The sequence below is a fragment of the Aethalodelphis obliquidens genome, unplaced genomic scaffold, assembly GCF_003676395.1.
Source record: "Aethalodelphis obliquidens isolate GAN/ISIS:26980383/991018 unplaced genomic scaffold, ASM367639v1 scaffold63, whole genome shotgun sequence".
Taxonomy (NCBI): Eukaryota; Metazoa; Chordata; class Mammalia; order Artiodactyla; family Delphinidae; genus Aethalodelphis; species Aethalodelphis obliquidens.
Genome location: NW_020838007.1, coordinates 662,771 through 687,238, shown reverse-complemented (window position 1 = coordinate 687,238; position 24,468 = coordinate 662,771). Strand labels below are relative to the sequence as shown.

The window sequence follows — 24,468 nt, the reverse complement described above, 5'->3', positions numbered from 1 at the left end:
ACCCCCAGGCCCACCTGCTGGGGCTCCCGAGGCACAGCACAGCGACAGAGGGAGGCCAGAGCATCTGTGCCTGGTCTGGCCCGGTCTTGGACGGGGGGCAGTGGCAGGACTGGCGCCATTTACAGGCGCTCACTCTGGTCCCCACAGCACGTCTGTGGTGCTCAGGCACTGTTATTGTTCCCGTGTACAGAAGGGGAGGTTGATACCAGTGGGCATTTTAGGCTGTTAAAACCAAAAGCCCTTTTCTAGTCTCTGTCCACCAGGCTGGACAGCAGAGCTTGTGGCCCTGTTTCCGGGCCCTGTTCACAGCCCCTCCCTGGCTGCCTTGGCTGCTGTGGGTCCTGGGAGAGAATGTCAAGTGGGCCTCTGCACAGTAGCTGCCAGCAGCCGTGACAGCGGCCAGGGCCCTGGGAAGGCTGGTTCTGTTATACCCCCTTTGAATGAGGTGCAGGGCCCAGGGAGTAGCCCAAGGTCACACAGCTAACAAGTGGCCAGGCTGGGATTTAAATCCAGGTGGGTCCCACTCCAAGGCCTGCTCCCTTAGCAGCTGTGCCATTCGGAGTTCAGCAGCCACATCTGGGCTCTAGAGAGTGTGGGTGTCGGGGAGGTGAGTGTGGTGGAGGTGAGTGTGGCAGCTTGTATCCTGCGCCTCTGCCCCCTCCTGGGATGGGGGGGAGGACCCTCGCCCCTCCCTTTCTCTGAGACCTCCTGGTGGTGAAGCACTCTGTGCACGGCCCTTGATTACCTTCCATCATGCCATGAGTGAGGCCCACTCTTGAGGGGCACCAGGTCTCTGGGGGAGGCGACTAGGTGAACAACAGCTGGGGGAGCCCAGAGCTCGCAGTGGGTTTGCCATCACTTTTGCACACATGCTTTTTGAGACCCTCAGGCCTGAATAAAGCCCCACCACTCTTGGAGGTCAGAGCCCGTAACCTGAGGGTGAGCAGGAGGTCGAGAGAGGCAGAGGAGGTGGCGTGGGGGTGCCTGCACCACAGAGCAGTGGGAGCCGTGGGGTGACCCCGTGCCCGCAGGGACGGGCCAGGTCCTCGCAGGGCAGAGGGGCTGGCAGGGGGCAGACGTGACACCAGCTGACGCAGGCGTGCTGGAGCGGCCGGGCTGGGACAGGGCCAGGTGCGCTGCTGGCCTCCACTCCTCTGGGCGGCCACCACTCACAGCAACGCATCACCGCTCACAGCAGCGCGTTGCATCCTTAGAACCCACAAGGTGTTGGTCGTGCCATCATCCCTGCCTTACAAAGGAGGAAACTGAGGCCCAGCCACACTGCAAGTGGGCGCCTGAGCTGGGATCCAGACATTCTGAAACAAGTCAGGGCCATGGGAACACAGCCAGTGGACGGACCCCAGAGACAGGCAAGGACGGGCCCAGCGCACCTTCCTGGACCGACAGGGTGACAGGCAGGGCCATAGGGACAGAGAGTGTGAGGGCGCAGGTGGAGGTGGGCCCAGGGGTGGGCCCTGGGTCTGCGTGGGCGAGTGGGACACAGGGCGCCCCTGCAGGCCCACAGTTCATCGTCCTACCATTTACCTGAGGATGGTTCAGTTCCACGTGCTGGTGTCGACTGATTCCCAGAAGAAACTGGGATTCCTTGTCACCAGTGGACACCCCTCCCGGTCCTCTGTTCCTGTCCCCACTCTCGATGGAGGGGGACCGTGGCAGGTCACCGCCTGCCCCATCCTCGCTGAGATCACTGAGGCCGTGCACAACACCATCCTGACGTCAGGGTAAAGGACACCCAGTCACGTCAGTGGGAATTAGAGAACAGAAAAGAAGGGAAAAGTTTAAATTAAGGAAATCGAACACTGGGCTGTAGTAGGAATTGCTGCTGTGGCGCTATTTTTAGCTTTATTGAGTTGATTGATGGGCCGGTTGCAAAAGCAAAGTAAACAAAAGAATCACTTCAAGTTCTCCAAGGGAAAAGGCCCAGTTTTTAAGAGTCTTTAAACGGTTAGCAAGCTTGTGACTTCTTAGCATCACCCTGAGCTCTCCTTCCTTCCCGTGTCCTCGGCTCTGCAAGCTTCATGGGACTTCACAGCCTCCAGCCCACTGGGCCCGGTTCAGCCTGGAGCAGGTGCCCAAGGCCTTCCCTTCTGTAGGATGCCCCGGCCCAACCCTGACAGGACCACAGCCGTCATAAATCCCTGCCCGAGCCAAGCCACCCCCATTCACAGCTAGACTTTAAAAACCAATCAGACATAATCAGCCTCTGGACGGGCTGCCCCCACGTGCATTTTTGCCAGGCCCTTGGGGACAGTTTCTGTGTCCAGGTGTGGGCTCACCGCTGTGGCCATGCCAGGATGCCCTGGCAGAAGGCGGCACCCCACCATGATGGTCCCCCAGTGGGGCACGGGACTTGCCCCGGGTCCCACATCCTGCGGGCAGCCTCCACCCCAGAGTTTCTGGCCAGCCCCGGGACAGCAGTGTTTGTATCCGCATCCAGAATGGTCAGGAGCTTGCTGTGCAACATTCCTGAGAGAAGAACATTTTCCAGTGTGCACTGCTTTTCCCACTGCAAGTTATTTCTCAGAGGCTTGCTCCTGGAATCAGTGTCTCCGCTGAGTCTTTCTGAGGCAGGCACGTATCAGGCTCAGCTTCATCCCCCTGGGACACTGCCCCAGGCAGGCGCCGTCTGGAGGGCGGCCGGGGGGCAGCTTCCGGAGGAGGCCCAGGGCCCTCTTGAGGGTTTGGAAAGTGGAGCAGGGCAGGCAGCGGCTCAGACCACGGATGGCAGGGAGCCGCAGGGAGCCGTGGGAGAGGGCCGAGGGAGGGCTGTGTTTCCTGAGGCCGCAGGAGCAGGACCCAGCGGGGCAGGGCCAGGAGGAAGGGGGCTCCCCGAGGCCTCGGCTGTGGCAGAGTCACTGCAGGAACCTGTCCTTTGGGAAGGAGGATGCTTGGCTATGCCAGTCTCTGCTTAGTCCTCTTGGCCCATGGAGTGCTGGGGCTCACTCCGGATGCAGGCCCTCCCTGTGGCTCCCGGCCTGTGGGAGGGCAGTGGCTGTGGCCTGGCCCCTGGGCTGAGGTGGGAGACAATGTCAGGGATCAGGCCTCTGCCATGGAAGGGAGGCCACAGGGCTTGCTTCCATGGGGCACAGAGGAGCTCGGGGACAGCAGACATTTCCTCCTCCCTGCGGCCCCATGATTCCCATCTCACGGTGAGCAAACTGAGGCCCAGCATCGCGCAGCCCGCAGGGAGCAGAGCTCGGATGCTTCTCACCTCCTGCCCACCGCCCTCCCCACCCAGCCTGCGCCCAGCCCGGCAGGAGTGGAGGTTCAAGCCCACCTCCGCCCTGGGCATCATCCTGCTTGCCTGGCCCTGATTAGCTGGCCCCACCCCAGCCCAGCAGGAGGGACTCTGAAGACCACAAGCCCTGAGCCACAGAGCCAGGGAGTGTGGGGGCTGCGGCTGAGCCAAGGCTTGCTGCTTTTGCCGGGGGGCCGCCCCCGTGGGCCGGCGCACCTCTGACCGAGTCAGGTGCCCTGTGACTGCACAGACCCAACCTCCTCATTTGTGAGATGGGGGATGTGAACGTCCAGCGCTTGGCACTCGAGAGCCCTGTGGTCCCAACAGTGTCAAGATGGCCACAAGCCACACACTGGGCCCCAGGGAGCAGCCTGGTGCAATCAGGACGTGGCCATTCCGGGCCCACCCCTGCCAGAGTGCGTGACTGCCTTGCCATCACGTCTCCAAACACCTGTCTCGACAGTGAAAGCAGTGGGCGGGAGCATCCCCCCCACAGAGGGTTCTGGGGGTGGGAGGGGCAGGGTGGAGCGCAGCTGAGGGTCCCTAAGGGGTCTGGCAATGGGTGGGGGCATAGGGGAGGGCAGAGTATATCTGGTGGCCTTTGCCTGTCCCCCATCCCCTCAGGGCACCGTGCCTGTGGCTGCTGCTCATTCACCTCCCCTTCCTTGCGGGCTTCCCAGGTGTGCCCTGGGTAGCTCAGAGTCATCCTGAGCTGGAGTGGAAGCCCCAAGGGAGGACGGCCTTCCTGTGGCGATGGGCGCTGGCCCAGGAGCCCGAGCACAGGGCTGGGCGGCACCCCCATGGCGTGGAGCCGGGGCTGCTGCAGGGGGCTGGAGTGTGGATGCCCCAGCGCCCCGTCCACATGGGGCCCGACCCACAGATCTTCCGGTGCGCCTGCTCTGGGCGTAGCCATGCTGCCCTACCTTCGGGGTTTAGCCCTGCTTTTGACTTCCTGGTCCCGACCCTGACCTCAGTTTCCCCATCTCCAAAGGCAGGCCAGCTGGATGAGGTCAGTGGTTTTCCAACCCTTTTTCCAAAAGAGCCCTTTCTCACACACCCCACTGGGAAACACAAAAGGGCAGCTGCTCCCGCAGAGACAGGAAGGGCCGGGCCCACCTGCTTCGGCTGCACCACCACCGCCTGCTCCCCAGAGGAGGGGCATGAGCCCTGGGGAGGCTACGGGGTCTCTGCCCTGCCACCACACTGCCCACCCAGACAGGGCTTCCCCAGCTCAGGGCCCAGGCCGTCTTTCTGGGGTGGCTTCAGGCTGGGAATTTCTCTCTCTCTCTTTTTCCTTCCACTTTTCCTATTTGGAAAGTTTGACCAAGTTGCTTCTGAGAAAGCGGCATTGGGTTTGAAATCCAAACCAGAGCTGAGGGCTCCAGGGGCCCCGGCCTGGTTTCCATGGTGATGGGCTGTGGCCACCACGTGCCTCTGGGGGCAGAGCATGTACTCCCTCACAGGCCAGGGTGAGGCCACTCAAAGGACGCCCACGCCCTCACCCTCAATTCTGCTCCTGACCAGCCTCAGGCCCTGCACCATGCCTGGCCCCACCCATAGCTGGTGGCTTTGGGCGAGCTGCTCAGTATTGGTAAGACTTAGTTTCTTCATCTGTAAACTGGGGCTGACCAGACCCACCTCACGGGGTTATCGAGGATCACGGGAGACCATTACCACATGTGCCCCGGGGCCACTGTGTCCAGGAGAGGGTCCAGGAAGGCCCCAGAAGGAGGAGGAGGCAGCTGGGGGAAGGGACTTCGTGGAAAAGAGCACACAGGCTCACTGGGGTCCGTGTGGGAAGGAGGCGAGGTGGCTCGGGGCCAGTTGGGAAGGATGTGCAGGAATTTGGTTGATTAAAAACAAATTTTGAAACGTTGATCTCTAATTAGGTATAAGAAGTCTAAAATTAGGGTATGCCAAAGCAGGTGGAGCTTCCCCAGGAAGCCCAGCCCCTCGCCAGGGTGGCACTGACTCTCAGATAACGTCCTGTCACACCCACCCCGCAGCTCCCCATGTGGGGACACTGGCAAATTTGCTTAGGACAGACGAGCAAGGGCCCGCTCCGGGCTGCAGGGGAGGCCGCCCCAGCCCCAGCGGCTCAGTGCTGGGCTTTATTTCCAGAGAGGGACCCGCCTGGCCCTACTCAGAGGAGGGGTGGGGAACCCTGGGCTCCAGGCCCCTCTTGGGTGGGCAATGAAGGCGGCCCTGCAGCAGGGGCACCACGGGAAACCCAAGAGGAGGAGATGGTGGTGCTCGGGCGCAGCGAGCTCTCGGAGGGAGGGCTCGACCTGCGGGAGCCCCTGCCTCAGCCCCCTTTCCTCGGGGCCGGGTGTGAGCAGTGCACCCGGCACCCTGCGTGTGCCGAGGGTGCAGGAGAGGAGGTCGGCCAGCTACAGCAAGGGGAAGGGGGCAAGGTGGCCGGGCAGACCAGGGAGAAGGTGGTCCAGGAGAGGGAACAGAGAGAGGCCAAATGGCACATGAGGGTCGGCACTGGGTGGGGCAGGTGGTGCTGGAGAGGGCAGGGCTGGCTGTCCCCAGGGCTGCCCACGTCCATGGTCATCCAGAGGTACGTCCGGGGGAGGGTGCACTCTAGCCAGAGAGTGATTGGATATGTGCTGCGACGCTGCTTGGCTTGGGTCGTGAACTCAGGCCTCTGCAAGTTCCGCCACCTGCCAGCACGAGCGTCCGGCAGGTGTGGGGGCCCTGCTCCCAGGGGCCGGTCCTCGTCCTTGTTCCTCACAGCTCAGTGGGAGGCCCCCAGGCCACAGCAGAGGCTGCACGGCGCTCTAGAGAGGGGAGGAATGCTGCGCTTGTAACATCTCACATTTGTTCTTCTGGTTCGGGGCACCCCTCAGGTTGGGGACAGAGCCCTGCTCTGCAGGACACGCCTGGACGAGTTTGTTCCCCTTCTGATGTTCTACACGAGTGTGAAGGGTTTGGGGGAGGTGGCGGGTTGTAAGCCTGCTTGGGACCTGAACGCCAGTGGAGGCACCAGCTCTGCCTGGGATGTCGGCTTTGTCTGTGGTCAGTGCCTGACCCCCGCCACCCCTTCAGCTCAGCCCCTCCCTGCATGAGGATCCTGTGCTGGTCATCCAGGGAAGACACCTGGCACAGGCCACGGCCACTGCCACCACTTGTGGCCTGAACCTGGCTCCACTTACTCAGCACAGATGCCCCCGGGTCCATAAAGGCCACTCATTAGGAGCCAGGGGTCAGATGGTGGATGGGTTGTCCTAGTTTTCTCCATGTGCACATCAGACATGGCTTTTCTAGGATGCGGGCTCCCCTCCTGAGATGAAACGGAAGCAGCTCAGCAGCCCTCCAAAGACTGGGCTATTCTAGAAGCCTGGACGGTAGCTCTCATTTCCAACCCTGACGTGGGGCGGGCTCAAAGGAGCCAAGTGTTAGCACCCTCTTGCTCTGAGGAGGCTCTCTTGGGCCCCATCAAACACATGCCAAGTCCCAGATCACCCCGAGAGGCATCAAAGCCTGCTGGTGTCTCTTCTCCTCGCTGCCCATTCCCCAGACCCCTGGCAGTCCCTCTCTCCATGAGGCCACGTGCAGCCCCACTGCACACACTAGGCACCCCTTGCCCTCCACGTGGTCCCACTGGCTGTCCCTGATCGTCCCAGCCACCCCCACCCCTGCCGCCATGTGGGGAGATCCCTGTCCAACAGCATCCAGCCCACAGGCCTGCCTCTTCATCCTGAAGCTGCTCTGTCCCCCACCCCAACCTTGTTTCTCTCCCTCTGAGGCCAGCTCCGCTCCTGAGCCCCCAGCTGGGCTGGAATTGCCAGGTCAGCCAAGCTGACATGGGCCACGGCTGTGTCAGTGCCTGCGCACAACAGCCCTGGCATCCATGACCGAGACCCTGGCTCCGCCCCATGGTGACTGGGGCCTTGGGCAGGCCCTGCAGGTCAGGCACTGTGGAGGTGCATGCATACTCGTGTGCTCATCCCCGCAGAGCTGAGCGTGGCATGGGCACAGCTGTCTGCTGAGGTGGATGCTGCCCCGGACCGAGGGACAAGGGTCCTTGCACCCGGCCCTCTTTGTTTCCCTGGGCAGGTCCTTGTTCCCCACCTGTGTCCTCACTCATGGGTCAAACAGGCAAAACAGCTGGACTCAGTGACATCAGCGATACTTTGCAGCTGCAGAGCATAGTCTGAGCCGCTTTTGAGCGCCAGAGGCTCTAGTGAGAATGAGATGGGGCTGCAGCTGGGGTCTGTGTGCCCGGGGTGGAAGGCGAGCTGCTTTCTCAGCCGTCAGGGAAAGGAGAGGAAGCTGGCTGCCGTGGGCCTGTGAGGCTGGCACGCTACCGGCAGAGAGATTGCTCAGGCACACGACACACAGAGCCAGCATCCCATAGCGGAGAGGCCTGCACCTCCAGACCAGCTGGCAGCTCAAAGCTCCAGTGCTGAGAATTTGGACTGTTAACTCTAAGAAGCAGTCTTGCTACCTAAAAGGCAGCGTTGGACTTAGCCTGGGGAAGACTGGGGTTAGGTCAAGGTGGGGGCTGGGGTAACGGCTGGTGGAAAGGAACCAGGAGCAGCCTGCAGGTCTGCGTTGGGTCAGGTCTTGAGAAGGGTGGCCGTGAGAGGCCACTGGGCCACGTGGTCCCGTGGGCAGCGCAGCCGGTGGCACTTTGGCCAGCAGCTAGCTCTAGGTCTGGGTCTTGGCTTTGCAGGGCCAGGAGCCACCTCTGCTGGGGGTGCAGGCCTGGGGCGTGTGACGCAAAGCACAGGTGCGTGGTTCCAGGGAGGGTGTGGCCACTCGAGGGGGCTATGCTGCCCGCTGAGAGGAAGGTGGCCAGAGAGGTGTGAGCAGGCCCGCCACACGCTCTGCATGCCGCCCCGGGTGCAGGCCTGGGCTCTTGCACACGTTGGTCCGTTAGTCTGGCTTCCACTCCCCGGTCCACAACACGCCTCTTGGCCTTGGAGTCTTCCTTTCCACTTGCATAGGGATGACAGCCTCTACCCCAAGGCTACTGTTTGTCCTCTGCTGCTCCTCACTCAACACGGACGCCTTGAGACAGTCTGGACCACCTTCAGGCCAGGGACTACTCACACAGACAAGGCTGGAGTTGTCCAGTCTCACCTTCTCTGGCTCCTTCTGGCTTTGGCGGCCATCCCTGGGCTCCCGGGCTCACAGCTCCCCCTCTGCAGCCCCGACGGGTGTGCAAGTGCTTCACCTAAGAGATGGTGGCAGAGCAGAGAATGAACGGGGATAGTCAGGTGGGGGCCGCAAGAGGAAAGCTGGCCGCCCGACTTCCCAGCGTGGACACGGGTGCAGCCCCGGCCTGCCTACCTCCCCGCTGGCCGCCCAGGGGTACTGGGTGGATGGTGGCTGGGGATGTGAAGGTCAGGACTTCCCAGGGCTGGCCCTTGACCGGGGCTGGACCAGAACCTCTCCCTTAGGGCTGAAGAGAAGAAAGACAGGGTCCTGTAGGCAGTGAGGCTGCCCGGGGTGAGGGCCATGTGGGGAAGGCCTGGGCTCTGAGCCGAGGGCAGGAAGGGGCCTGTGTGTGGGCCGTTTCCTTCCCCAGCTCAGCCCTGGCCACCTCTTCCTCCTGCTGGCCCCCAGTCCGCCATCTGGAAGAGGTCAACGAGTAAGGTCCAAGGCAGGGGGAGGTGGCTCTCAGGGCCAATTACCTCTTGCCCTTGCCACCATCTTCCTTGTCTTCTTGGTCACCCACAGGTCCTGGGGCTAGAGTGGGGAGAGGGGTCTGTCAGGCAAAGCCCCCGTGGGGATCAGGTGATGTCCTCAGATGTTTGTTTTCTTCTTATGATTGATTGTTGAAGTTTGCTCTGGGGGATTAAGGTTAGGTATCCCTTGGAGAGGCAGCGGGGCACCCTGATAGCGTGGGGCTCATCCTGCCCTGAGGTCAAGGGGCTTCTCAGGTGCTGGGCCTGTCTTCAGCCCAGGGCCGTGCACCCCCCTCTGCATCAGTCCTCCTCCCAGGAGCCTGCCAGGCTCAGGCAGTCCTGGGGCGCTCGCTGTGACTAGGCCAGTGACAAGGGTGACTCCAGGGGCAGGCTGGAGCACACCCTTCAGCACCCAGGCAAGGTGGCCAGGGACACCTGCCCCCCCCCCCAGGATTAACCCCGAACAGCCAGCTCACAGGTTAGACCAGCCCCTCCCTGCTCACAGGGGCTCCTGCTGGCCGTGGGGGAGCAAGGTCAGGGTGGCCCCGAGGGTGGCATAGTGGTGCAGGAGCTCCCACCCTCTTAGGCCCTCAGGGTGGCCCTGAGGTGGGGAGCAGCTGTTTCTCCAGGGCAGTAGTCAGAGGCCTGTGTCCTGCACGTCCAAGTGCTTTGTGGGCGATTAGGACCTGCATAGGGTGCTGACAAGTGCCAGGTGGGGCACAAGGTTTTCTCAGGCCCCAGAAGTTCTCAGGCCCACCAGTCCCACAGCTATCACAGTGCTGTTGCATGAAGCCCCGGGGGGGATCCCCATGTGCACAGAAGTGTTTCCCCCTGGGGGGTCAGGGAGGGTGGTCCCCACTTCCTTGTTCTGCGGCCTGGCAGCTAGAGACGGTGATGCCCATCTCTTGGGGCTCTGGAGAGGGCTGGGGTGCAGGGTGCCGTGTGGTGCTGGAGCAGGCCAAGGAGGTGGAGCCCTCAGGTGCCAGCATTCGCCCGGGGCATCTCCCCAGAGCCCCTGAGCTCCCCTCGCCCACCATGGCCTCCCTCCTGCTGTGACAGCAAGACCCTGAGCCCCGGGCTGCCCCCACCCGCTGTTTCCAAGCTGTGTGGGAGGCCTCCTGCACACAGGGGCCTGTTTCCAGAGAACTACCCGTTCCACACACACCGTTTCTTTCTGGCCCAGATGTGATGCCCACACACATCTTCAGCCTCCCTGGGTCTGACTCGACCTGTGCAGGGCATGAGCGTCCCATGTCTGCTCTAGCCCTGGGGACAGCTGGGGGGAGTGTCCCCACCTCTTCTGGAGCCGGCCAGGCCTGGGGATGGCTCTCAGCCATACTAGACTTCCTGCTGTGTGACTCTGAACCTGTCCCCACGTGTGGGTGTCATGACGACATGAGTGTGGACAGTGAACAGCTGTTGTGACTTGAGGACGTGTGGCGGGAGCACTCCTCGCCTGAGACCCAGCCCAGTGGGCATAGCCTCAAGGTGGCCTGTCTCCCTGCAGCTGTGTGGCCTCTGGGAGCCCAGGGCCAGACAGAGAGTCCTGATCCTCCAGGGAGTGTGAGCCACTGCCTCTGCGCCCCCCGGAGGGAGGGCAGGCAGGGAGTGCACAGCCCCCTGGCCGAAGGTTGGCCTTGGGCCGATTGGACTGGGGGCACGTGGCAAGCCTGGGAAAGCTGGTGGGCAGGAGCCAGCCGGGGCAGGACAGGTGGAAACTATCTGGCTTGGGGAGATGTCACCAGGACAAGTGTCACCAGGATAGGGACCTGGTGGATCTGAGGCATCTGGGTGTTTGGGGAGGGAGGAAAGAGCCGGGCCCTCGTGGTGCTGAGGTGGGGGAGGGATGGTGGGGAGGCTGGTGCCTGGCCGGGGGGCTGCGCCTTTGCTCGGCCTGTCCTCAGCTGGGTTAGGAGAAGCAACCAGGAGCTGGTGGATAATTCCAGGGCGGCCGGCTCCACAGGAAGCCAGAGAGGAAGGTGCTGTGTGCTCGCTGGGGCTGTGGGTGCCGGGGGCGTCCCTCTGAGCCCACTCCTTTCAGAAGGGGCACAGTCCCGCTCCTGGCACCCGCAGGCCTCTGCAGGGCTGCCACATGCCGAGGCTGAGGGGCTCCTGAGCCTGCCTGGCTTCTGCCCAGCCCCACCCCTCCCCTCAGTGTCTTCTGCTCTTGGGGCCTCACAGCCAACTGGAAAATGAGCCCCCTCCCAGCTGCAAAGCCCCCTAGGGGAGGCCATGATGCCCCTGTCCTGCCCTCCCCGCTGAGGATGGGCCTGGGAGAGGCTTCACTCCAGCTCCCACTGCCCCACTGGGTCAGCAAGGACATCCCCCACTCACCCACTCCTCTGCCCTGCACCGGGCCCTCGGGGCACAACTCCAGCGGCCCCGCGCACAGAGCTGCCCCGTACAGGGCGAGGACAGCCCCAGCCCAGCGCGTTGCTGGCCCCTGTCGCCCTGCCTTCCGCACTCCTGGCCGCCCCTACCCGGCTCGGCCTGGGATGCCAGGTCCCACAGCCTCCCGCGGTGAGGGCTGTGCCCCCCGTACCCTCAGCGGCCCGGCCCGGAACCCGCGAGTGTTTGCCGGCAAAGTCAGCCGTGCCGCTGGGCCCGCTTCCAGGCCGAACAGCGAGCGAGCGCCCGCGCCCCGTCCGGCCCCGCCGCCCCGCCCCGGCCCTCCGAGCCAGCGAGCGAGCGAGCGTCCGCGCCATGGCCCGGCGCCCGCCCTAGCTCCCTGCACAGATGCCACGGCGGAGCCGGCGGGTAGGAACTTGCCCGGGGCGGGGGCCGGGGGCCGGGCCGCGACAGTGTCTCCCCTCTGCCCGCAGGCTCTGCGCTCTCCCGAGCTTTGGCTCAGTCCTCCGGGCCGGCTCACGCGGCCGCCCCCCGCCTGGCCCCCGGCCCGCCCGGCGCAGCAGGAAGCCCGCGGGCCGCGGTTTCCCGGGCGCCGCGGCAGAGGAAGTCGGCAGGCGGCGGGGTCGCGGCGCCCCCTGCCCCGTCCGGGTCCCCGCACAGCGCCAGGTGGGCGGCGGGCGGACCGGGGCGGGGGGACCCGGGGGAGAAGCCCGCCCGCGAGCCTGGGGCGAGCCCAGCCGACCCGCCGGGGACGCAAGTGGGCGCGCGGGGGTGTGCGCTGCGCCGGCCCCGCGAAAGCGAAAGCCGCTAGCTCGCCGACCCAGCAACTTCGCGGCGGGCGGCGCGGACCGGGAGCTGCGCGGGCCACTACCGGGGATGGTGAGCCGGCCGGCGGGTGGGCAGCGGCACCCCGCGCGGTGCTTCCCCGGCTATAAATAGCTGCCGTGCGGGGGTGGGAAGATGGTGCCGGGGCTTGGCGAGCGCCTGGCCTACTCCAAGCCCCGGGCTGGGCCGGGACCCTGCCCCGCCGCAGAGTGGGCGGGAGGGGGCGGAGGGGCTCGGCGCGGAGGCGAGGGGGGCCCGGCGGAGTTGCCGGGTGGGCTGCCTCCGCGCTCTTAGTTGTTTGTCATTTCTGCTTCTCCCCGGAGGGGGAGGGGACGGACGGCCTGGCAGTTCTGGGGATCCCGTGTGCGACATCTTATTTGGCAGAAGAGGCTGGAAACGGGCGGGCACCGGCCGCAGGCAAATTGTAGGCTTCCCCAGCCCTTGCCTGCGCTGGGGACTCGTTACCTGTGGATGGCGCGGGGAATCCCTTTCCCTTCGCAGCCCAGCTTGGACGGCTCCTGGGGGCAGGGCCAAGGCGCCCCTGGCGGCCTCTGTGCAACCCTGCGGCCAGAGAGGTGGCTCTGATGGTTTTGCAGAGGAGGCTGCAGGGCTTCCTGCCCCCAGGCGTGTTCAACCTCGCCCGCCCCTGGCGCGCCCTTAACCGAAGGCCTGGAGCAGGATGGTGGCTCCGATTGCTGTGGGAGGTGCAGGGCCCTTAGCTCTGCAGGGCATCAGGAAGATGGGGAGCTGGCAACCTGGAAACGCAGTTCTGGCCCCAAAGGCCTCAGGACTCCACCAGGGCAGTTCCTGGAGGTGATGGAGCCATCTGGGCCGGCGGTGGGAGAGGTGATGCCGTGCTGGCCTGCCTGTCTGTGATGTTCACCCTACTTGGGGGCAGGCAGGGCCGAGCGGGAAGAGCTGGGTAGGCTGAGTTCTGCTGCCAGCTCATCTCCCTGTTGGCTGTGTGCCCTGGAACTAGTCTCTCCGGGGGAGGTGTAAGTGGGGTCATGTGTGGGAGAAGCTGGGAAGGTGCCCTGTGAGTACTGTCGGCCCCAGGGACTCATGGGCACCAGATGCAGCCCTGCCCTCTCCACCCTTCTCTGAGTGGTCTCGCTGCTTGGGAGGTTTGCGTGGGCTTACAGGTAACAGGTGTCTCCCCAAGCCTGTGGAGGGCGCCGGTATTCTCCCCAGGGCTGCTCTTGACCTCAAGGCCTCACAGTCAAGATACCGACGCTTTCTTTGCTCGGCTCAGGGTTGGGCTGCGGCACCGAAGCTGTCCTGGAAACAAAGTTTTTATGCTTCTCTGGGAAAAAAGACTCCTAAGCTCCTACCCTGACACCCCTTCTTGCTGAGGGGCTCCCTCTCACCCTCCTGCTCCTACAGCCCCCAGCCCACTGCTCCTCGGAGTGGGATGCCAGCAGGCTCTCCTGGCCTCGCCTGCTCGGAGCGCTGAGTCACTGCTGCACCCATGCCAAGGGGGTGGGCTGCAGGAATCCCTCTGCCCGGGAGGCGGGCTCTCCCTGGGGTGCTCACAGCATCGTGTTCTCTGTGAACAGGGATGTTGGGCTGAGCGGCCGTGGGGAGGCCTTGCTCACCTGTCATGCTGTGGGCGTGGGACAGGTGGGGGCTGGGAGGGCCTGGGCAGGTGGGACGCTCTCCGCATCTTAGATCAGGAGCTCAGGCACGGCCTCCAGGACAGCACCCGCTGCTGCATGCCCACCATTGTCCCCTCTGTGGGGAGGGGTCCAGCCCGAGCAGAGGGAGAAAAGCTCTGTGGGGAAGGCTGTTCAGCCGACATTCTTCCTAATGATCCTGAAGACTCCACCCCAAATGTCACCCAGGAGGGAACCGAGCGAGTTAGGGTACACCTGCAGGGTGACGCACTGGGGTCCTTTTAAGTGATGGGAAGTTTTTGATGGTGCAGGAAAATACGCGTGCTCCATTACTGAGTTAAAAATTAAGGTGAAAGAACTCACGCTCCTCTGTACCTTCTGCTCAGGACACTTGGGTCACAAGGTCGACTCTAGGGGGCTGCCCATCTCCCCTCACTTGGCAGGGGCTCCCCTCCCTCTTCCTCCGGTTCCTGCTCCTTTCTGGCTTCCTCCCTGGCTTTTCCTGTACAACCCCCTCCCCAAAGTTCTTGCTCTCTTAGCTCCTTTTTTCTTATTCCAATCTCTCGTCTGTCCCCTCGCCCTGGATGGCAGCCATCTGTGTCTGCCTATCCCACCAGCATGGACCCCTTTGGGGGTGTGCCTGACCCATCCGTGTGACCCCCCAGTCCCTGGGATGCACTTGGCTTTCTGTGCAGTTGCCAGGCTGAGCTGCCCTGGGGGACCCAGGGGCCTCCCTAGCACCTGCGGGGGCTCCATCTGGGGCGCAGACCCCCCCAGCTTGACCAGGCCTTGGCTCAGATGCAGCGCTGGCAACTCCCTCAGAGCCGCCCGAGAGCTGCACCAAGGTTGTGGGGACTTGGGACCAGGGTCTGTGGTCTTGACCGGGAACATTCCTTTTGTGGAGGGTGTGCAGGCCTGCCTGGTGGCCCCCCAGAAGGCCAGCTCTATTCAGGGCATGGAGGGGCCAGGAAGCAAGAGAGGCTCAGCCCCTCCTGCCTGTCCACCGGCGGCAGCTCAGAGTCTGGGGGGGCCGCGCGACAGGATTCAGGACTGGCTGCTGCCCACGAGAGCTAGGTCGGCCCTTGACACCACCCTGTGGCAGCCCTTGCTCAGGCTGGGCTGGGCCTGGGAAGGCACCAAGCAGACACAGGCCCTTCTGGGTTGCCTGCCCAGCCACCTGCTTCTACCTCTTCCCGCCCTCTGGCCTGCTGTGGGTCCCCTATCGCCTTTCCCTCCTCTCTTCCTACGTGAGGCTCCTAGGCGCAGCTTCTTCTCGGCCTTTCTGGGCGCTCCTAGCTGTCGTTACTTTCTCCTCTGTCCTTCTGTTTGAGCCACACCTGGTGCCCCGGCTGGGCACGACCCCGGTGGCAGCACAGTGGGGAAGGGGCCACATCTGAGTCCCGTGGGTGGGGCAGCAGGGGACAGCGGGAGGAGCCCAGGATTCCGGGAAGACTCCCACAACAGGGCCCCAGGGACTTGCTCACAAAGGCTCTGAGGCCCTCAGGGTGCTGGGGAGGGCGCTGGCTCCCCCGTCCCTCTGAGGGCAGGGCTTCCAAGGCCCCGGCTGAAGACTGAAGTGACTTGGTGTCACTGTCTAATTCTCTGCACCCCCACTTCTACGTCTGTAAGTCACAGGTCATATTGCTGACTTCTTGTTTCTTTGTGAGCCTTCAGGGAGGGCGCAGAGAGTGGGGGACAAAGGGGTCTGGCCCCTGTGTCCTGGTCCCACCCCAGCGTCACTGGGCAGCCTTGGGCGGGGTTGATTACACACACGGACTGTCCTTGCTGGTGTGGGCATAGCACGAATCCGAGTCTCCGCCCAGCCCCCATGGCCTGAGCCTCATCCCCTCCCAGACAAGCCTGGCACCGGGGCTGAGTGTGGCTCGGATGGAGTGGAGCCCGACTGGGCCGTGCCTCTCTCGGCCTTCTTTCCTGCCCTGGCATTTCCCGGCCCCTTGTTTTCCTGGGGAGCCTTTGCCTGGGCCCTTGGAGTGGAGGAGCCTTGACTGAAAGGTGGGGTCCGTGAAGGTGACACATGGGGCCGGGAGCCCTGGAACGACCCGGAAGTATGCCGTGGAGAATGGCCCGAGTGGTGGCCCAGCAGAGGGTGGTTGGGTTTGCCGTGCGAACCAGAACTGTGTCTGGATCTCTGCCCTCCGTCTGCCAGGCTCAGAGTTGGCCCCGGGTTGGATGAAGAGGCTGTGCCGGCAGCCCTCCTGGGGTGCAGGGAGCCGGCGCTCCTTCTGGCCCACACTGAGGCAGTTAGGGAGGTGTGGACTGGCCGGCCAATCATGAATCTGGGGGGAAAGGAGCCCCTGCCCCTCCAGGAAGAAGCTGTCCTAAGACCACAATGTGCTGGAGACAGCGTGAGCCATGCGCCTGAGCACGCCCTTGGCCTGGCAGCCAGGAGCAGTGCTCCATGCCAGTGGGGCCATCTGCTGTCCGTCCCTTCCCTGGGGCACCACCTGTCGAGGCTGCGGTGACCAGAGGCCAAAACCTCATGGCCCTTCTGCCCAGGCTCTGGCCTCGCCTTGCTTCACTGCCCCCCTTGTAAGTGGATGGCACGTTCGATGGTACCCCACCATGCCACTGACCCAGCGTCAGCTCCCTCGGGGACGTCTTTAAGAGTCCCCAAGTAGGGCAACCCACCCCAGCTCCCAGGACCCCTGGCCTGCCCCGCTGTGGGGCTCAGCTGCTGCAGCTCGGTTTCCTCAAGAGCAGCAGGAGGATGCCCGGCTTTGGGGGCTGCATGGAGGCTTTGGTAACTGGTATTAAGCACTCAGCCCAGAGTCTGGGGCTCCATGCATTATTCAGGTGGTTGCAGTCTGTCTCGGTGACCTCATCTGGCAGCCAGGAGCCCAGAGCCGTTCTGATGGGCTGCAGGGTCGGCTGGGACACTCCAGATGAGCCTTTTGGCACACGGGTGAGCTCTGAGCACAGTCCTGGCATTTCTGAGTGCTCTGAGGCTGCCGCTGCGACCCCTGCACCACCCGTGGCTCTCCAAGCAGGCGGCATCCCTGCCAGGATGGAGTGCCTGCCGCCTGGGAGAGGGGAGTCTGGGGGAGGGCACAGTGAGGAAGAAGCCTGAGTCGTGGCCCCCCAGCCCCGCCTGGCACCAGAGCTGCCTCCCTCCCTCGAGGCACCCTGTCCCAGACTCTCCTTGTGGGCTGCCTGCTGCGTGGCTCCTGCTCACTGGGATCCTGCTTTGGCCTGTCCTTCAGGCCCCCCAGCGCAGCCAGTCTTCCTCTCACGCACTGCTGCCCCCATTCTTCTCGGTCCCAGTGCACTCCCTGCCCTCCCTGGGGCCTGCACACGTGCCCTCTGGGGGAGTGCATGGGGGCCTCTGCTGCTGAACTCTTGTGTGAAGGGATGCAAACTGGACCTGTCCTGGTGGCTGTGTCTTGGCTGCCCGAGGAGGGGCTGCTCAGCAGGCTGAGTCAGTGGCTGAGGCGGGAGGGGCCCCATGCCTCCGGGCTGGCTGCTGTCCAGCAGTGTGGCTGGGGGCGGGCTGCCCCTTGCTGGCCCAGGCTTCCCACCTACACAGCAAGCAGGTTCAGCCAGCTGTCTGCCTGGAAACGTCCGTGATCGTGATGCACCAGACCGTCAGTGCCGGGCGGGGAGAGCAGTCCCAGAGGGTGAGCCGGGCAGCGGGTACTGCCTCCGTGTGACAGGGCAGGTGGCAGGCAGACCCTTCTCAGTGTCACCCGGAAATTGTCTTCCTTGAGGCATTGCCTGGCAATTCCCAGTGGGCTGGCAGTGGCGGGAGGCTAGCCCACTGTGGCAGGGGAAGGGAGGGACACCGTGCCCTCCAGGGCGTTTCTCAGCGTGTGCCTCGGCTCGTTTTGGCACCCTCACCCCAGGGGGAAAAAAAAACCAGGTAGATGCCTTGTGTCACCGCCCCTTGCAGGCTGTGGTGGGGACCACGGTGATGTCTGAAGTGCCTTGGTGGGGCGGGCCCTTCCTTGGTCTTATACTGCTGGGCCTGGCACCCTCCTGGCCACTGCCATCACACCTGGGGGCGGGGTGCCTGGGCCACTCTGGCTGTCCCTCGTCCTCTCCAGTGGCAGCTTTCCCCGAACTGCTGCAGAAGCCACGCCCACCCAGTAGGAGATGCAGCATTGGTGTTAGTGCCACAGGAGAGGGTGGCCTCGGGCCCCTGGTTTTGTCTGGACGGGGGCCCAGCCTGCCCGGGTGGGCCCTCCGTGTCCACTGTGAGCCCGGGGACCAGGCGTGCAGGCTGCGGGGACTCAGCCCTGAGGGTTTCAAGCTCCTCTCTTTTTTTTCTTTTTTTTATACATTTATTTATTTATTGGCCGCGATGGGTCTTTGTTGCTGTGCACGGGCTTTCTCTAGTTGCGGCGAGCTGGGGCTACTATTCGTTGTAGCGCATGGGCTTCTCGTTGCAGTGGCTTCTCTTGTTGCGGAGCATGGGCTCTAGAGCGCAGGCTCAGTAGTTGTGGCGCACGGGCTTAGTTGCTCCGCAGCATGTGGGATCTTCCTGGACCAGGGCTCGAACCCGTGTCCCCTGCATTGGCAGCAGATTCTTAACCACTGCACCACCAGGGAAGCCCTCAAGCTCCTCTCTTGCCCAAATGGCTCAGGCCTGGAGGGGCTCTGGCTTCCTTCCCAGGGCTGCTGGAGCAGGGAGGGTGCCGTGGACCATCCTCCAGCTCCCACGGGAATAGGGCCCTGAGAGGGGCTCTGCCTGGACACCCTGCTGTGGGCCGCACGTTGGAGAGGCGGTGGCGCTCACGGCTCTGTCCTTCCTGGGCAGGAGTTTCTCCAGGGGTCAGCTGCAGGGACCCATCTGGGAACCTGCCCCGGAGATATGGCTCAGTGGTGTGAGCTTCTGTTCACTTGTCATTCTCTCCCTCAGCCATCCTGGGCTTCACCTCACCTTGACTGGGTCTGAGCGGGTGTCAGACCCCATGCTGGTGGGGGGGGCACCTCAGGGAACCAGACCTTGGGGCTGGTGATAGGCAGGGTGCCGGGTGCAGCGGTGGGCTAAGCATGGCCAGGGGGGAGATGGCAGTGGGGCTCCCCAGAGCCAGTCCTGCCCCCGCTCAGCCGTCAGTCAGTGGAGTTAGCCAGCGGGGAAGTGGGGAGGGGATCCCAGCCAGAGCAAAGTGCTGGCAAAGGTGTGTTGAGGGAACCCGGCATCCTGGGAGCTGCTGGTCATTTTCGGCAGGCCTGCGAGTCTCTGGCCACTGCAGGAGGGAGAGCCGTGGGTGGGGCCCAGGCCTGGGCCTGTCTGGCCAGCACAGCTGCCGTGGTATGGCGGCACCTTTTGACCCTCGGCCTCACGAGTTCCTAGAGTTTCCCTCTAGGAACAGGTCCCACGCTAAGTCAGCACCTGTGCAGGAGACACGTAGGCCCCGGCTTCTCCCAGTCCTGCCATTTGACCAGGCGCAACCCGTTTGCTTCCCGTGGGAGCCGATCAAGTAAACGGAGGCCGTGCAGCCTTTCAGAAGAGGAGGGCAGAACTATGCACACGTCCTTGCCCCTCATCTGTGGGAGGAAGCAGGTGGGGGGCCGTACTCCCGTCCCCTTGGGCCCCAGGGCAGGCTCTGGTCGCAGCGGCCCTCCTCTCATGCCCGCCGCGTCCATCCCGCAGGGCATCTGGCGGATCCCCGTGGACGAGATCGACCGGCCGGGCAGCTTTGCCTGGCACATGAACCGCTCCATTGTGCTGCTGCTCAAGGTGCTGGCCCAGCTCCGGGACCACAGCACCCTGCTGAAGGTCTCCTCCATGCTGCAGCGGACCCCGGACCAGGGCAAGTGAGTGCAGCCGCCCGGCCGGCCGGCCCAGTCCAGCGTGCGGTCAGCCCTGCGGCGGCGGCAGACACTGCCGTGGCTCAGAGCACAAGCACGTACTGCCTGGAGCCGCTCGGCCCCGTCTGCCTGGGGCGTCTACACGAGCAGGGAGCCCAGCCCAGTCCTTCTCCTCAAGGCCCTCTCTGTCCCGCTGTCTGGAAACCAAACACCAGCGCCCCTGCCCCAGACTCCCCGGGGCAAGCACGGGCTCTCCCCACTGGGTTTGGTTTCCCCACTGAGACTCTGGACAAGCTAGCCCTTCTGCTTCCCCCAGCTCGGGGCGCCTGGGGATGCTGTCAGCTCGTGGGGACAACAGGTGTCCGAATGACAGCCAGGGTCCCCAGGTGAAGGCCAGTAATAGTGGGCTGAGCCACAGGGGGCCTGGGCTTCAGAGGTAACCAGAGACCTCTTGGGACAGATAGGACTGAGGGATAGCCGCCACTTGCAGTGGTTGGGGGGAGGGGGGTCCCAGGAGAGACACAGTTCAGACGTGGAGTGGCCCGACTGCAAGGCCTCCTGCTGCCAGCACCATGCCTCACCTCTCCGCTGTCTCACTCACCTGTGCCGTGCAGGGGCCTGAAGCTCCCTGGAGATGGGCTTGTGGGAGAGAAGCCGGGGGCCCCCAAGCTCACTGAGCCTGGCCTGCCCCGCCCCGCCCCTGGGGTCACAGCCCAGCTCAGGGGGGCCCAGGACACAGTGCTGGGCGAGGAGGAGGAGGCTCGGGGAACACTTCCAGGGAGCAGACCCCAGGCGGGTGGGACTCGGAGGGGCACGGGCCGCCATCCAGCTCTGATGCTCTGGCCACCCCCGCATGCCTGCAGGAAGTATCTGCGAGATGCCGACCGCCAGGTCCTGGCTCAGCGGGCCTTCATCCTCACTGTGAAGGTGCTGGAGGACACACTGAGTGAGCTCTCGGAGGTACACCCCGCCCACCCTGGGCAGGTCCCCACACCCCCACCTGTGGGCAGTACTCACCTGCCTCCCCAGGTGGGAGGGTCAGTTCAAAGATGACCTCGCAATCACCTCGTGTGAGGCACTGATGCGCTTGGCTAAAGTGAGCTCGTGGTTGGTGAGGAAGGTGGTGAGGCTCCTGAGGCAGCCCCGCCCGGCAGGACCAGCTCAGGAGACAGCAGCTCTCACAGTGGAGCAGATGGCAAAGCCAGTGGCCCCGCACCCTCACGCGCCAGCCCCCAGGAGCTGGTGCACACACGGTCCCTCATCACAGCTGGGTACCCTGAGGGCCCGGAGGCTGGTCACCAGCCTAGCAGGCGGGGCCGCTGGGAGCCAGGGCCATCTGGCTACAATGCCCCGCTGCCCAGCAGAACTGGCTGGGCCCTGGTGCAGGGGCTCAGGGTGGACTCGGCTCTGCAGTGAGCACGCTTGGTGGCCCTGGCAGGTCACTTCCCCGCGAGGTGCCCGCACATAGAGAAGCCATTTGGCGAGGGCCAGCTGGTCCTCAAGAGCAGAGCCATCTCCAAGGCCTCATCAGCCCCCGTCAAGGCCGGAGCTTCAGAGTCGGGAGGGCCTTCCCAGGCAGCTCTCCAGGCCCAGCCCTGGCCAGCGGGCAGATGGGCAGAGCCTGAGTGGCCTCGGTGGGTGGGCAAACCTGGCGCCCAAGGGTGCTTTCTTGTGGCAGAAACACCAGACACACTGAGTCTTACCATTGGTTTCCTCACAGGGGTCAGAACGCCCAGGGCCCAAGGCCTGTGGCTTCCCTGGAGCCAGGATGACCACCGACGTCTCCCACAAGGCCAGTCCTGAGGGTGGCCAGGAAGGCCTCCCGCACCCCAAGAAGCCTCCTCTGGCTGATGGCTCAGGGCCAGGGGCCGAGCCAGGGGGCAAAGCAGGCCCCCACAACCACCGGCCTGTGGCTGTGGATGCAGGAGATGGTGCAGACCAGGGCGGGGAGCGCAAGGACAATGAGAGCCCCCGGGCAGGCCCCACAGAGCCCATGGACACGGGGGAGGCCGCCACCCATGGCTCAGACTCGGAGCGGGCGCCACCCCTGCAGCCAGGCCGCCCCCCAAGAGACTGGGGCCCCGAGAGCCGGCCAGCCGAGCTGTCCCTGGAGGAGCTGAGCATCAGCGCCCGGCAGCAGCCCAGCCCGCCCACACCGGCCCCACCAGCCGCCGCCGCTGCCCCGGCCGCCACCCCTGGACCCAGGACAGGCAGCCACCCCGAGGAGGCACCTCCACGGCCTAGCCGCAAGAGGAAGCTCCTGGAGGACACAGAGTCCGGCAAGACCCTCCTGCTGGACGCCTACCGAGTGTGGCAGCAGGGCCAGAAGGGCGTGGCCTATGACCTGGGCCGCATCGAGAGGATCATGTCCGAGAGCTACATGCTCATCAGGCAGGTGGGTGGCCTTGGGGCGGGCCTGGCGGCTCTGTTCCCAAGCGTGATCACGGCCAGGCCCCCCAGGGTGGGCTTTCAGAGTCATTCCTGGTCACTTCTGAGGTTTTCTACTGTGAGCACGAGATAGGTTCAGATATGTTACAATTTTATTTGTCAACTAAACGTTAGTAAAGCTGCGGAAACAGATATCAAAAAGTAAAAGGAAAACAACATGCTTTTAAATGTATATATTCACCCATAAAGGAAAGGAAGCCGCTTTGCAGAAATCTCGTCAAGTCTGGCACAGGGAGTCGGGGCCCCCGAGTAGGGGGCTGCAGTGGAGGAGCCCTTCTTATTCTGTTTCTTTTAAAAAAAACTCCATTAGGCACACGTTTTTTTCTCTATCTAGAGAAAAATAGGTTCTTTCCACAGGAAGAACCCTGCACTGTGACTGGTTCATACAGGGTGACCATCTTGATACACTGTTTTCCTTTTAACTTGTGTTAATTTGCACTGCAGCTTGTGAGTGTGTCTGTCTTATCACCACCTCACAAGCACCCAGCAGTAACTTTTTTTGTTGCTGATAAACTAGAAAAAAAGCCCTGCATTCCCTGCTGGTGAGGGCGGGCCCTTTCGCCACGCCAGGCTGGCTGTCTCCCTCATGCCCTGTCTGCTGCTCATCCCGGGCGACCCCCAGGTCTCTCCGGCCTCATCGCCCCCATGAGGGGCAGGTTCTGGCTCAGAGTCTGCCAGCCTCAGCCCCCGAGGATGAAATAGCACAGCCACAGACATGAACGTGGCTTGGCCATCTGGGCCCAGAGCGGTGCCCCTGGCAGATGGGCCTGGGAGACAGGGCTGGGGTCCTGGGGGGAGCAGCAGTGGGAGGGCTCACCCTGGGAGCTGTCCTCAAACACCAGGGGCCGGGGGAAGGCTGGCCTCCGAGGCCCCTGCCCTCTGACCTTGGGCATCTTCTTGCTCAGGTGGACGAGGAGGCTGCCCTGGAGCAGGCCGTGAAGTTCTGTCAGGTCCACCTTGGGGCCGCCGCCCAGAGACAGGTAAGCGTGACCCTGCCTGTGCCAGCCTCGTCGTGCAGAGCCCGCCCCGGGCTGCAGGCTGGTCAGGTGGGCCCAGGGGAGATGGGCAGCTGAGCCTCAGGCCCTGAAGGAGCCCCTGACAACCCGCCTGGGGGTGCACCAGACCCCAGCTCTGACTGGGCGTGTGACACAAAGGTCCCCTCACCCCCGCACCTTTTCTCTAAACAGGGAGGATGTTCCCTACTTAGTCGACTTCAACTGGAAAGGTTGCTCCTCCGCACAGAGGTGGAGCTGGGATACGGGGCTGATAGGAGCAGGGTGGGTGGGGGTCCTGGTGTTTGTCCAGCATCGTGTTTTGGGAAGACTCCCTGCTGTTGGGTGGAGAGGGTGGGCTGGGGCACGGGCCAGGTCAGGTGAGCCACAGGTGGGGATGATCCCGGGCCAGGTCACTAGGTCAAAGAGCAGGTACGTGCCATGTGGGTAGGTGCGGCCTCTTTGTCCCCAGGGGTGGCCTGACTGCCCTGCCCCAGCAGCAGGCCCGGCCTTCCCAGTCATCACTCTTCCTTGGGCCCCCTGGGGAAGGGTGTCATGAGGGAGTCCAGAGGCAGGAGCTCAGGGCAGTGGGCTTCCAGCTGCAGCCGGGGAGTCGTGTCCTAGTCCCTCAGCGGCTGGCTGTCCCTCGGTGTCCAGATGGGCTTTTTCTCAGTGGAGTGGGGCATCGGGCCACTGCCCCACCTGGGTTCTGGGTCTGAGGAAGCCCAGGGGTTCAACCTTCACCAAGTGGGCTGTGGGCCACATAGGAGGGCCAGACCCCCAGCTGAGGGCAGGAATCCCTGGAGGCAGGTGTCCCCCTGCCGGCAGTCCCCACCGCCCTGCTATTGCCAAGGCAGCAGAGTTCACAGTGCAGCCACCTCGTCACAACCTCTGCTCTGTGGGACAGAAATGACTGCCCAGTGCCCCAGAGCAGGGTCAGGCCCAGGGGTCCCCCTCCTGCCTCCTCCACCAACCCAGACTGGGGCAGGTGGGCAGTGATCACTCAAGAGAAAGGAGGGCTGTTTCTGATGCAGACTTTTAAGGTGCTTGAAATGATAGAACCACACAGGAAACCCCCAGACAGCTTCCCCCTTAACTGGTCTCTGGTCTGAGGTGAAAGGGGGTGTGCAGCTGGCAGGAGCCAAGGGCAAGGAGGGGACATGGGGAGATGGAGGCCCACGGAGGACCAGCACCCAGCTGGGACCTGGCCTGTCAGAGGAGCCTAGGAAGCGACCTCAGGGATGACAACCATGTCGGTCACAGCTGTCCTGGACCCGCCTCTGGCCAGTGCTGCGGGGGAGGCGGCCGTGGCCCTGGGAGCCACTGCTCCCACCCATTTTGTGTCCATTTTGCTGGAGGCATTTCCGAGTTGCCACGCAGCCCGGCACATGCCAGGAGGGTGCTCGGGACATAATTAGAGGCTGAGTGCCATCACCCATGGCTCCCGCAGGATAGGGACACAGCACCCACCTTCCCCATGTGTCTGCCCACAACAGACAGGTCCTGTCCTGCCCACCCTCCCACTGGAGGTCTGGGCTCATCCCGGACACTCACTGCACAGCAGAGTC

At 63.8% G+C, this 24,468-nt stretch overlaps 1 protein-coding gene and 1 long non-coding RNA gene across 9 annotated transcripts in view; one reads left to right on the top strand and one right to left on the bottom strand.

Moving 5' to 3' along the window:
* The window catches only part of CABIN1 (calcineurin binding protein 1), a 98,194-nt gene that overhangs the window by 66,990 nt on the left and 6,736 nt on the right, over positions 1-24,468 (top strand). For 6 of the 8 annotated variants that reach the window (XM_027088700.1, XM_027088699.1, XM_027088698.1 and 3 more), the window contains 4 exons: positions 19,303-19,466; positions 20,324-20,420; positions 21,181-21,855; positions 22,814-22,888. In XM_027088700.1, coding sequence (XP_026944501.1) covers positions 19,303-19,466; positions 20,324-20,420; positions 21,181-21,855; positions 22,814-22,888 — 1,011 coding nt within the window. Of the gene's footprint in view, positions 1-19,302; positions 19,467-20,323; positions 20,421-21,180; positions 21,856-22,813; positions 22,889-24,468 lie in introns of those variants that run through there. The other 2 variants (XM_027088701.1, XM_027088702.1) reach the window with 2 other exon arrangements.
* Positions 1,855-9,835, bottom strand: LOC113610490 (uncharacterized). The gene is made up of 2 exons (XR_003429103.1): positions 8,564-9,835; positions 1,855-8,447 (listed from the first exon to the last, which is right to left on the bottom strand). It is a non-coding gene; the product is annotated as an uncharacterized LOC113610490 (long non-coding RNA).